General features: G+C 37.7%; 1 protein-coding gene across 5 annotated transcripts in view; it reads left to right on the forward strand.

Moving 5' to 3' along the window:
• Window positions 1–12913, forward strand: part of WDR89 (WD repeat domain 89) — a 92231-nt gene extending 79318 nt beyond the window's left edge. For 4 of the 5 annotated variants that reach the window (XM_054716002.1, XM_008138962.3, XM_054716003.1 and 1 more), the window contains one exon: window positions 10877–12913. In XM_054716002.1, coding sequence (XP_054571977.1) covers window positions 10877–12071 — 1195 coding nt within the window. In that variant the 3' untranslated portion in view covers window positions 12072–12913. Of the gene's footprint in view, window positions 1–3682; window positions 3827–10876 lie in introns of those variants that run through there. The other variant, XM_054716004.1, reaches the window with a different exon arrangement.
• The last annotated feature ends 901 nt before the right edge of the window (window positions 12914–13814 follow it).

The following is a 13814-nucleotide window of genomic DNA, read 5'->3' on the forward strand; positions in this document are numbered from 1 at the left end:
ATTGTCTATCTAATTAATCATCTTGCATTTATCTTAAAAGCTTGTAAGTATCCTAAAAGTAACATGCCAACTGTATATTTGCCTTGTTCCTCAGGCCAGAAACTTAAGGATCATCTTTGACACCTTTTCTTATACCCCACTTGCAGTCTAATCAGAAAATTCAGTTTATTTCTCTTTCAGAGTTGTGGCCTGAATCCATCAACTTCTTCCACTCTCATATCTCTGGCCTAGAACTTTGCACAAACCTCTTCTCACTACTTTCACTCTTGTACTAAAGTCTGTTCTCCAGGCAGCAGCCAGAGGAGTTTCTTTATTAAAGAGTTCTCACCTGCTCTCAACCTGCAGTGGTTTTCTTTCTCGCTTAAGAATGAAATTTAAAGTTCTTATCATGGCCCACAAAGCTCTTATCCGCCTACTGCTACTTTATTTCCTACACCACTTTCTTTCTCTGACTTAACTTGCTGTTTCTCTCTGCCAGGAGGCTCTTGCCCCTCAAGAGTCCAATACCTTGCTCCCTCTTTTCATTCTGGTCTCAGCTCAAATGTCACCTCATGGGAGAGGTTTCCTTTAATGATCAAATCTAAAAATCCTTTCTAGCTTTATTTTTCTTGCCTTACCCTATATTATTTTTATAACACAAATCACTGACTATTCATCTGTCCTCCCACTGCCCTCGTTGAGGGCAGGGATTTTGCTTTTGTTCTTTGCTCAATCTAGTGTGTTTTAGGCCTGTTACATCAGCCCTTTGAGACTTGTTGAATTATTGAATAAGGTACATCTTTAGGAATTTTGAGTAGATTTAATGTTGACATTATTTATCAATTTCTAACTATAACACAGTATTCAAGGGATTGTTTCTTTCATAATGCTACATCATTCTGTTTTGGGCCATGGTTCTTTTTGTTTGTTTGTTTTTTAATACTCACCTGAGGATATTTTTCCATTGATTTTCAGAGAGAGGGAAAGACAGAGAAATATCGATGTGAGAGAAACACATCGATTGGTTGCCTTCTGGGTGTGCCCCAACCAGGGCCCTGGGTAAGGAGGAGCCTACAACAGGTAGAAAGGAAGTTAATATTTGTTGCTTATTTTCTTTATGCCAAGAATTGTGCTCTCTACATACTTGACCAGAATCGAACCCGTGATTCTTCGGTTCTCAGGCTGATGCTCTATCCACTGAGCCAATCTGGCTAGGGCAGGTCATGGTTCTTTTTATCCCCCACCCCTTTTCTTTTTGCAGTTATTAAAGAGAGCATTTGCTTAATTTTCAAAAGGGTCTGCTAAGAATTAGAAAAAGAATTAGTAGTAAACATTACCAATTCAAGAATTGGATTATTCCACATTGTTACTGACTTTGAAATTAAGCATCTGGTGACTGGGGAAGTGTGGTTTCTCTGTGTTTGCTTAACCAGCTGGTTGTTATGGAAAGGCAAAGACAGATCATTGTTCTTGTTGAAAGAAGCTGGGTATTCATAGACTTAATTTAAAGGGTGAGTTTTTGTCCAGTCAGTGTGGCTCAGTGGTTGAGCATCAATCTATGAACCTGGAGGTCACGGTTCAATTCCTGGTCAGGGCACTTGCCCCGTTTTCGGGTTCGAACCCCAGTAGGAGGCATGCAGGAAGCAGCCAGTCAATGATTCTCTTTCATTGATGTTTTTATCTCTCTCTCCCATTCCCTTTCTTTTTGAAATCAATAAAAATGCATATTTTAAAATAAAAAATAAAGGGTGAGTTTTGCATGGAAGATAATATCATACCATATAAAAAGGTATGTCATTCCCTCCAAACCCCCACCCCCATTTTCCTTGGTAACAGATTCCTGCACTTTGAAAACTGTGCTTTTTGTAAGAATTTTAGTGTATTTAATGCATGAGATGCCATATGTTGCTGCAACCAGTTTCTTGAACATTCATGTGAATAAGAAGAGCATATTCAGACTCACTAAACAGGATTAATTTACAAATACATTAAGACTCAGTCATTAGTGAATATGATATTTAAAATTACATTGAAGTTGTAGCAGATGTCAGGTTAGCATACCTTCCACTAAATATTCAGCACTTTTCCTCAAATTAAAAACAAGTGGTTTGTGGTTTTTTTTTGGCAAATTGTTTAAAAGCCAATTCTGGTTAGTTTAAAACACACACAAATTTATCTGAATTTTTGATATAGAAGTTTTCTGAGACATGTTTTGCTGAAGTTAAGCTAGTACATGCTTTTAATCCCAAGGTGGTGCTTTTAGGACATACTGGTAATGCATATGAGTGACTGTTCCTATTTCATTCTTCCCTGAAATACTGATAACCAGATTCCTAAGTTTTACCCATGCAGTTTCATTTCCAATAAGCTGACTTTAGATATGCTTGATAAATAATAACCTTCTTTAATATTCAGTATGGAGCTTTTCTGGCTACCATTAGATTTTTCAAATTTGCCACTAACTTTGTCACTAGCACATTAGTAGCTACTTTGCCACATTAGACATTAGTAGCTACTGCTTCCGGGTGCTCTGCTAAACACCCTACTCCCCTTTTTTTAAAAAAGTCTGAAATATGCTTCTTATACCGGTAACTTAGTCTACCCCTAATTTTTAAAATATATTTTTATTGATTTCAGAGAGGAAGGGAATGGGAGAGAGAGAGAGAAATATCAATGATGAAAGAGAATCATCTATCAGCTGCCTCCTGCATACCTCACACTGGGGATCTACCCGCAACCCGGGCATGTGCCCTGACTGGGAATCGAACCGTGACCTCCTGGTTCATAGGTCCATGCTCAACCACTAAGCCACACCGGCCAGGCAAGAATTGTAGTTTTAAGAACAGGAATATGAAATTAAATTAAATAAGGCAAATTGAATGAAAACTCATTAGAAAGGAAGTTAATATTTGTTGCTTACTTTTTTTATGCCAAGAATTATGCCCTCTACATAATTCTGTTCTATATTCCTGTATCATACTCTGATTACCTCTGTCCTTGTGTCTGTCACCCTATATTATAATTGTTTACTGGTCTAACTCCCATCTTCTTGACAGCAAATAAGTTTTTCATCCACATTTAGCGCATAGTATTTTGTCATAATAAGCACTCAATATCGTGTTAATTTTTATTCCCACTTTAAAGTTGAGAAAACAGGCTTAGGGAGGTTAGGCAATTTGTACAATGATAACTTTGCTAGTTTGTGGTAGAACAAGGGATTGAAATTGGGGTGTTTCTTAAACCTCCATCAGCAGATGACTGGATCAGAAAACTGTGGTACATCTACACAATGGAATACTATGCTGCCATAAAAAAGAAGGAATTCTCATCATTTGCAGCAACCTGGATGGAATTGGAGAACATTATGTTAAGTGAAATAAGCCAGTCATTGAAAGAAAAATACCACATGATCTCACTCATTTATGGGTAATAAAGAACATTATAAACTTGAACAAAAAGATAGATACAGAGACAGTAAAGTATCAAACAGACTGTCAAATTACAGGGGGAAAGTTAGGGAGAGGTGGGGGAGATAAGAGATCAATCAAAGGACTTGTATGCATGCATATAAGCATAACCAACGGATGCAAAACTCTGGGGGGTGAGGGCATATATGGGAGTGGGGTGGGGGGTGGCAATGGTAAGATATGTACACATATAATAGCTTAATAAAAAAAAAAGATTTTTTAATTGACTTTTTTTAGAGGGAGGGGTAAGAGTCAGAGAGAAACATTGCTGTGAGAGCAAGACACCAATTAGCTGCTTCCTGCACGCCCCGCCCTGACCTGGAATTGAACAGGCAACCTTTTAGTACATGAGATGACGGCCAACCAACTGATCCACACAGGTCAGGGCCCTATTGCGTTTTTTATTGTACTAAATTGGCAGTTTTTTTGATAAGCTGAAAATACTTAAGTGCATTGCTTCCAATTTGACAGTCTCTGAAAGCATTCGTTTGTTGACTCCTGTGAGAGGAAAGGGACTTGAGGACAGAAATGTTCTAAAACATTGGTTTTGAAACCTTTTGAACTTTGAACCATGTGACTGTTTTCGATTTTTAAAACTATAAATGCGCCCTAACCAGTTTGGCTCAGTGGATAGAGCGTCGGCCTGTGGACTCAAGGGTCCCAGGTTCGATTCCAGTCAAGGGCAAGTACCTTGGTTGCGGGCACATCCCCAGTAGGGGGTGTGCAGGAGGCAGCTGATCGATGTTTCTCTCTCATCAATGTTTCTAACTCTCTATCCCTCTCCCTTGCTCTCTGTAAAAAATCAATAAAGTATATTTTAAAAAATAAAATAAAATAAAACTATAAATGCATTTTTAAAATATCCAGAAACTTACTAGATGGAGTTTCAGATTAAGTTTTAAAATATTATACCATTTTGCCGAAACCGGTTTGGCTCAGTGGATAGAGCGTCAGCCTTCGGACTCAAGGATCCCAGGTTCGATTCCGGTCAAGGGCATGTACCTTGGTTGCGGGCACATCCCCAGTGGGGGGTGTGCAGGAGGCAGCTGATCGATGTTTCTAACTTCTCTATCCCTCTCTCTTCCTCTCTGTAAAAAAATCAATAAAATATATTTTAAAAAAATATATATAAATTCAAAAAATATATATTATACCATTTCAGTGGTTTTTGTTGTTGTTGTTGTTGTTGATGATGATGTCTTTAGAATCAGGAAATTCTACAATTATTACTGAGCATAGATTTTTATAGTCTTCTGAGAATTCCTTTGTGTATCATTTTTCTTTTATTTTGGAACAAAAACAACTAAAAAAGTGGGGAGGAGAGGATATAAGTTCTAAAGGAAACAAAAGATTAAAATCTCTCTTTAATGTGAATAAAATTTGGCTTTTTAAAGTATGCTCTCTACATTTTTCTTTGTAGGAGCCTCTTATATTAAGTCAGTACTTGATTATATACCCAAGGACTTTATTTGATTATCCCTAATTAGTTAGGGTGATTCTGATTGCATTAACAAAAACTGTGCTGCAAAATGACTTAAATAGTCAGAAAATGTGGAATCTCATAACCATGGGATAAAGGTTCTTTCCATCAGTTGGATTGGGTCCACTTTAGAATTAGTGTTCTACATCTGAACAAATTGTAGTTGGGAAGGGAATACATACATGGATTAGCAAAAATGTAAGGTTTCTAAACCAAATTACTGGTTACAAGAGATGGAATTACTGTGATTGGTTTGGCTAATCAGGATCTGCCCTAGGAACTGAGGTCAAAGTCCTAAAATTTTGTCGATGCCACAAAGAATGGGGAGAGGGGAATGAATTGGAGGGGTTTCATCACACTGTCCACTAGAGTTTCTTAATTGCCCTTCAAAAAAAAAAAAAGTGATATAGCCTTAGCTGGTTTGACTCAGTGGATAGAGCGTCCGCCTACAGACTGAAGGGTCCCGAGTTCGATTCTGGTCAAGGGCACATGCCCAGGTTTCAGGCTCGATCCCCAGTAGGGGGTGTGCAGGAGGCAACCAATCACTGATGTTTCTCTCTCTTTCTCTCTCTCTCTCTCTCTCTCTCTCTCTCTCTCTCTCTCTCTCTCTCTCTTTCTCTCTCTGCCTCTCTGCCCCTCCCTCCTTCCCTCCCTCCCCCCATCCTCTCTGAAATCAATAAAATATTTTAAAAAATGGGATGTTTAACTGACTTCCGTCTTTCGGAATATAATTGTTCGTACAGGGTGATGGAAGCATGGGTGTTTCTTTCACTAGTCTCTGCTCCATACAAATTCTGTAATAAAAAGTTTAAAAGAAAGAAAAGTGGGGCGCAAGAAAATAGAGTGATGATTCCTTATGGCAACATTTTTCTAGGTTGGTGTTTGTTTTTCCAATCATCCTGCTCTCTTCTCTGCTTATATGTAGAATTAACATATAATTCCTCCTCTCAAAGCCTAATATGCATATACCTTAATTAAAGTTGACACTAATACTTTATAGTACTTATATAGAAGAGCAATAGCATGGTATTGGAATGGACACAGCTTCACAGGTTTTGAAGTTACAGCTTGGGTTTCACCAGATTCCCCTGTGTCCTCCCATTAGTAGTTATGAGATCAATGGCAAGTTACCCAGTTTCTCTGAACTGCAATTTCTTCTCTAAAATGGGGATAATAATACCTATCTCATAGGGTTAAATGATTAGGATAAAAAATTAAGTGTAAGTTTCTAGCATATAGCCTAGCATTTGTTGAACTCCAATTATGGTTATTTTCTTCTCTGTGAGGCTCAATTATCCTAGCCCAATTTGATAGATGTGGTAGCATTATTATAGTTGAATTATAAGAGCAGATTGTGAAGTTATTAGAACCCATCCCTGAATGTCTTTTCCCATTAACCATCTCCCTACATTTGGGACATTTGCTGGGCCTCTGCCTTTCATAGTCATCATAGCTAGTTTCTTATGGTCAATGGGCAATATTAAGTTTTAGCTGTGGGGAATTAGGTTTTTGGCCCAAGTCTAATAAATTGTCTCAATAGTTAAAAAATATAATTGTATATGATGCTTATGCTGTCAACTCTTTCAAGTATGGTGAACATTCATGCCTGAGAAATAGAAATATACCTATTTCTAAGAATACTGCTCATTTCTGATTTTATAAAATAACTAGAGGCCCGATGCACGAAATTAGTGCAAGCGTAGTCCTTCCCTCCCCCAGCTGCCGGCTTTGCAGCCCCGGCCCCTGCCCGCACCCGCCTTGGCCTGGCACTGCCCATGTCCGCTGCCACACAATCCCAGTTCCCCGGTTTCATGGAGCCCCCCGATCAATTGCCCTGCGGAGGGTGGCCTGGGCCTCCCTCTGCGGGGCCATCATGGGGCAATGGCAGGGCCCCCCAACCAATGGTATCGCACCCGCCTTGGCTGGCCTGGTGCCAGTGTGTGTCATAGTGTGGCTGTCCTGATGGTCGTTCTGCTGTTCGGCTGTTTGGTCGATTTGCATTTTACGGTTTTATTATATAGATATGTAGAAGTCTTTTAGTATTGTGCCTTTTGTAATCAGTAGTTTCTGAATAGGTGTAAAGTGTATGTTATTTTCTTTTAATACTTTTTTGTCCCTTGTTTATGTGGGGGAAAAGCTACTTCCTTATTCATTATGGAATTGTTTAAGCTAGGCTGTCCTTAAGATTTCATATTCAAACTTAGACAGTTCAGCAATAAGAGCAATACCTAGTTGCAGCTAGATGTGTTTAGGATGTACTTTATATGCAGAAAGACTATTTTACTGGGTTTATTTTAATAGGAAGTAAAATAACATTTTGATTGATAAAAAATAACATCTTTTTAAGGCCAAAGCCACAAGAGGAATTCATAATTATGTTTAGGAGCTTGTTATTAGGTAATCAACTTTTAATTATATAAGGACAGTTATTCAGATAAAAGTTTAGTTAGCAATTTCCATCTAGTGTATTGCAAGATGGCGGTTCACCAGGAATTTAATACTGTATTCTCACCCTCTTGAAGGTTTTTTTGGGTGTCTTTCTAACATCTTACACCTGTATTACATTCAGACGTGGGAATTGTGTATCCCAGTGAGAACCACAGCAGCAGTAGTGGCTCAGGGCCGGGGCACTGCTTGTGGTTCTGCTGTGTCCTGATCTGCACTAGGTGGGTGAAGATGAGATACTTTTTCTGCCTCCATTCTCAGAACAATTGGGTTCATATTTAAATTGGTTATGATTGCTTGCTACATTCTCTTAACTCAAGGACAAGGAATTTATTTTAATGAAGAAAAATTCCTTTTAGCCGAGCAAACTATCATAGCTTTATACTTTACTAAACTTCCTTTATCTGGACCTCTTCTCATTGTCTCATCTCTGTGTTGGGACAGTAAGAACTGCAGTGTTTCACCCACATATGATTAAGGAGGTAGTGGCAGTAATTCCCCTTTCTTTTTTATTCATTCCTTTCTCTTTTCTCTTTTAGATTATCTTCATTTCTCTTCTTTTCTCCTCTCTTACTCTGCTTTAGTACTCTTTTCTGTCCATATCTTTTTGCATCCTTTTTAATTTGTGTGTGTGTGTGTGTGTGTGTGTGTGTGTGTGTGTTGATAGAAGAAAGGCACTCTCCATGTCCTCGTCTCTCACTAATCTATTGAGATCTAGAATGCTAACTAAGCTTTTTTTTTTATACATCTAACAAAGAAAAGATAAAAATTATGGTTACTCTTATTTGCTCTCTGCATATGTGTTTGTTAGGTTGAACCATATGAAGTTGTCAATATTTTTTTGATCCACAGACACAGATTTAACCTAATACTTCTCTAAGCAACCTTTAGCCATAAGTAAGATTTGGAAATTTACCAAAATGGAAAAAATTGAGAAGTTTACTTTTTTGTTTGTTTGTGTTGTTAAGGGAAGGCTTGGCGGACAGGGGGGGGGGGTTAGGGGGCAGCATAAATAATGAGTTTATTTTGCGGTGTAGGGGGACACGTTCAAGGAGAAATGAATGGCTAGTAGAGATTTGTAAATAGGATTTGTAAATAGAGAGAGGAGATCATTGGCATATAGGTGGCACTTGAAAACATGAATATGAATGAGGTTACCCCGTGAGAGTGTAGTGAGAAGAAAAGACAAGACAGCCTATGGCTTCTCTTGCACACTGGGAAGTGGATCATGCAAATAAAACTCAGATGAGGGCTATACATAGAAGTAAAAGTGTATTCATCATTTTTGAATGATTCACTAGTATTAAAATTAAGCAATAACTATATAGCCTTGGAAGTTTTAGTTCAAATATTACTTACTTGCATACTGATGTGTTTAAACATAAGCTAGAAGTTTTCATGTTTCCCCATAAGAGATTAAAATGTATCTGTGGAAGAATATACTCTCCTTACCTCTGATATCTTATTTGTTTATTTCTTTTTTTCTCTCTTTCTTTTTGTACTGTACTTCATTTAAACAGTGTATCACATGGACAACCATTGTGATTGTTAACATTGCTACATTCCTGAAGTGCTAGTTTGCTGTGCCATTCTGTCTGAGGTCCTGCCTCATCAATCACCGAATCCTTTGAATTAAAACCTTGCAGGATTGTTTCAATGTGAAACACTTTCCAGGCAACAAATTGAAGGGAAGGAGTCTAGTACTACTGCCCTGCTTGGGAATAACAGTTCATAGGCATAGTCCTATAAATTACTATTAGCTTAAAGGCCACATTAAACTGTCTTATTGTTTAAAATTCCCATCAGTCTGATTTTCCATATGCAGAGATCAAATGGAAGCAGTAGCAAAGAATTGTGGGTTTAAAAAAATAATCTCATATTAACATTTACCCACTTATTGACCTCCTTTGCAATATATCTCTCTGTGCCTTTCTCCCTGCAAAGTATCTCTCTGTGCCTTTCTCCCATAGTAACATCTCCCTCTGATTCTACCTTCTGCTCCATGGACTTAAAGGTGATTGATGACATTGGGCCCACAAAGATAATCCTGAATAATCTCCCCTTTTATTTATTTTTTTAAAGGGAGATTTTTTTTTTTTTTAATTGAGTTTTAGAGAGAGGGGGAAAGGAAGAGAGACAGGGAGAAACATTGATCAGCTGCCTCCTGCACACCCTCTCCTGGGGATCAAGCTTGCAACCCAGGCATGTGCCCTGACCAGAATCTAACTGCAACCTTTTGGTGCACAGGACAAGCCCTACCAACTGGGCCACCCTGGCCAGAGCTAATCTCTCCCTTTTAAAGTCAACCAATTAGTAACCTTAATTCCATTTGCAACCTTAACTCCCCCTTTTTAAAAAAAATTTTATTTTGATTTTGTTGTTATTAATTCTCATCTGAGGATATTTTTCCATTGTTTTCCTAATGAGAGTGGAAGGGAGCAGGAGGGACAGAGAGAAACATCAATATGAGAGAGACACATTGATTGATTGCCTCCCGCATGCACCCCAATCGAGGCTGCAACCGAGGTATGTCTCCTTGACTGGAATCGAACCCAGGACCCTTTAGTCTGAGGGCCGATGCGCTATCCACTAAGCCACATCAGCTAGAACTGTTTTTATTGATTTTTAGTGAGAGAGGAAGGGAAAAGGATAGAGAGAGAAAAACATCAATGAGAGAAGCATCAGTTGTCTGCTTCCTGCACGACCCCTAATGGGGGTTGAGCCCACAACCTGGGCCATGTGCCCAGGAATTGAGCCCATGACCTCTTGGTTCATGGGTTGACTGAGCCACACTGGCTAGGTTCAATTCCCTTTTGCCATGTAACCTAACATAGTTACAAGTTCCAGGGATTAAGGTATGGATCTCTTTGGGGGGAACATTTTTCTGCCTACACATGTATGTTTAGGGTCTAAAGTTGTATAAGGCAGCTGGGACCAGGTGTAGATGAATCCAAAGTGGAGATCCTGACTAATGCTGAGGATTATGTATAAGACCAATAGGTGGGTTTGAGCTAAAAACCAATTACTCAGCAGTATATGTACATGTTTGTAAACTCTCTTAATGGCATAAAGTATATGTAGTAGATTTGGTGTTCAAGAGAGAATTAGAAGGAGGTAACTTATTTTTAGTTACATCATGGTAGGGAAATTATTACAATATTAAAATAGATTTTATTGCCGAGACCGGTTTGGCTCAGTGGATAGAGCGTCGGTCTGCGGACTGAAGGGTCCCGGGTTTGGTTCCGGTCAGGGGCATGTGCGTTGGTTGCGGGCACGTCCCCGGTGGGGGGTGTGCAGGAGGCAGCTGGTCGATGTATCTCTCTCATCGATGTTTCTAGCTCCCTATCCCTCTCCCTTTCTCTCTGTGAAAAATCAATAAAAATATATATATATAAAATAGATTTTATTTGTTTATGTCAGCCTTCAGAAAGGAAATGTTCTTGATTTAATTAACAATTTTAGAGAAGCTGTGGATTTAATTTTAATTTTTATATTTTTATTACAGATATTTACTACCCTTAGATGCCACTCCTGATATGGAGAAGATTGAAGAGCAATTTGCTAATCTGAACATTGTTAAACGTTCCTCAGGAACTGAAGAGCCTACTTATCTGCTTGACATAGACACATCCAAGACTGTACCAGCAGAAAAAGGAAGCTTGGTTGCTGTTTTATGTTCTAATGGATTAATCAGAATATATGATAAAGAAAGGTTAAACATAGTACGAGAATTTAGTGGACATCCTGGACATCTTAATGGCGTCAAATTTGCAAATTCTTGTGACATTGTATATTCGTCGTGTACCGATAGCACAGTAAAATGTTGGGATGCTCGATTAGCCAGTGAAAAGCCTGTCCAGCTTTTCAAGGGTTATGCTTCCAATATTTTTATCAGTTTTGATATCAGCTGTAATGATCATGTCATTTGTGCTGGTACAGAAAAAGTTGATGATGATGCATTGTTGGTATTTTGGGATGCAAGAATGAATTCTCAAGATTTGTCTACTACTAAAGACCCACTTGGTGCATACTCAGAAACACATAGTGATGATATCACTCAAGTATGTTTCCATCCCAACAATCCCAACATGGTAGTCTCAGGTTCTACAGATGGCCTGGTAAATGTATTTGACATTAGTGCCGATAATGAAGAAGATGCACTGGTTACAACTTGTAACTCAGTTTCATCAGTTAGCTATATTGGTTGGTCTGGGAAAGATTATAAACAGATATACTGCATGACACATGATGAAGGGTTTTGTTGGTGGGATCTTAATCATCTGGATACTGATGAACCAATTACACGTTTGAACGTCCAGGATGTCAGAGAAGTAATTAATATGAAAGGAGGTATTTTAGACTATTTGATTGGTGGCCTCTATCATGAAAAGATGGACAAATTATTTATTGTTGGAGGAACAAACACAGGAATTATTCACTTAATGAGCTGTACTACATCAGGATTGAGCCATGTGACCAGCCTTCAGGGAGGGCATGCTGCTACAGTCCGTTCGTTCTTTTGGAATATGCAGGATGATTCTTTGCTGACTGGAGGAGAAGATGCACAGTTGTTACTTTGGAAACCAGGAGCAATAGAGAAGAAATTTACAAAGAAAGACAACATGAAAATAGCATCCTCTGTGTACCAGCGAGTTCGAATTCACAGTAACGATTCTTACAAGAAAAGGAAAAAGCAATGAAACTACATTGAGAGTTTACTTGTTAGACTTTATAGTTGCAAATAATTATTTTTGTATACTACCTGTGGAAGACATGTTTAAAGTTCATATGTAAAAAGCCAGTTAGCAAACAGTCCTGGAAAATGTTGAGAATGGTTTAATTTAATCTTCACATATTCTAAAATTATTTTTTAAAGGCACCAGTTGACTATATAATCAGTGAATTGAAAGTAAAATTACTTTCCTCATTTCTAAAACCCATCTGTTGAGTTAGTAAATGTTGGGTTTTAAAAAATAGCTTTGATAAGTATTTTTTAGAAGTAGATGGCTGGTGTGACTTTAAAAAACAGGTAGTTTGGGCTATGATTTTTTATGCTCAATTTTTTACATTTTAAATAATCTTTATTATTTACAAAACAAATGAGACGTTTCTTCATTTGAGTAGCTCCTACTTGCCTAATACACAAAGGTTACCTTGGAGTATTTATATATAAATATTCTAATGAGTCTAAATAGAAATAAAGTGATTTGATATCTATTTAATGAAAATGCTTAGTAAATATTTGCATCTGTATTTAAATATTGTAGGTTAAACAGTGGCAGGTATTTCACTGATGAAATTATTTTGTAAAATTCATTTTGAGACTCAAAGTGAATATACAAAAATGAAAGTATGATAGCAGAATGGCTTTTTATTTCAAAATACCCTAATATTTTGTGATAAAATTTTTCCATAGTGTTTCATTCATAATTTTAAACATGAATTTTTGTTTGCTGCTGATGAAAGAATCTTAATTATAAAGTTAATTTCTATAAAGGTTTGCTATTTCTTCTTATGCTTAATTAAAAATAAAAATATCTTTCAGGTTAAATTATTTGCAACAGTATTTTTTAAATATTTTATCTTTTACATTAGAAATATTGTCATGAAAAATACAAATGTTGCCGAAACCGGTTTGGCTCAGTGGATAGAGCGTCGGCCTGTGGACTCAAGGGTCCCGGGTTCGATTCCGGTCAAGGGCATGTACCTTGGTTGCGGGCACATCCCCGGTGGGGGGTGTGCAGGAGGCAGCTGATCGATGTTTCTCTCTCATCGATGTTTCTAACTCTCTATCCCTCTCTCTTCCTCTCTGTAAAAAATCAATAAAATATATTTAAAAAAATAATAAAAAATACAAATGTTGCCTGGCTCAGTGGTTGAACGTTGATCTATGAACCAGGAGGTCATGGTTCAATTCCTGATCAGGGCACGTGCCTGGTTATAGGCTCCATCCCTAGTGTGGGGCATTCAGGAGGCAGCCAATCAATGAGTCTCTCTCATCATTGATGTTTCTATTTATCTCTCCCTCTCCCTTCCTCTCTGAAATCAATAAAAAAATATTAAAAAACAAATGTTACTTTAGAACCTTTTATATTTCTCTTTAAATGTTACTTATTTCTGAGACAGTAATACTGGGGGAAATTTTTGTTTTTCTATGGAATAATGCAGTTTATATTTAGGCTATGATCTAGCTTGAGACTGAACAATAATAGGTAAGTCCCTATTAAACATATTCAAAATTTATCATTCTTTTTTTGAGAAAAGCAGTTATTTCTGCTGTTGTCCAAGCCATAACCCTGAGGGTAATTCTGGATTTTTCCCTTTTCTCCTAACCAGTTCTGTGCCATCCTACCTCCTAAAATCTGTCCGCTGTCTTTTTTTTTTTTTTTTTTTTAATGTTTTTATTGACTTGCAAGAGAGAGGAAAGGACAGGGAGAGAGAAA

Source organism: Eptesicus fuscus, chromosome 5 (genome assembly GCF_027574615.1).
Source record: "Eptesicus fuscus isolate TK198812 chromosome 5, DD_ASM_mEF_20220401, whole genome shotgun sequence".
Classification (NCBI taxonomy): Eukaryota; Metazoa; Chordata; class Mammalia; order Chiroptera; family Vespertilionidae; genus Eptesicus; species Eptesicus fuscus.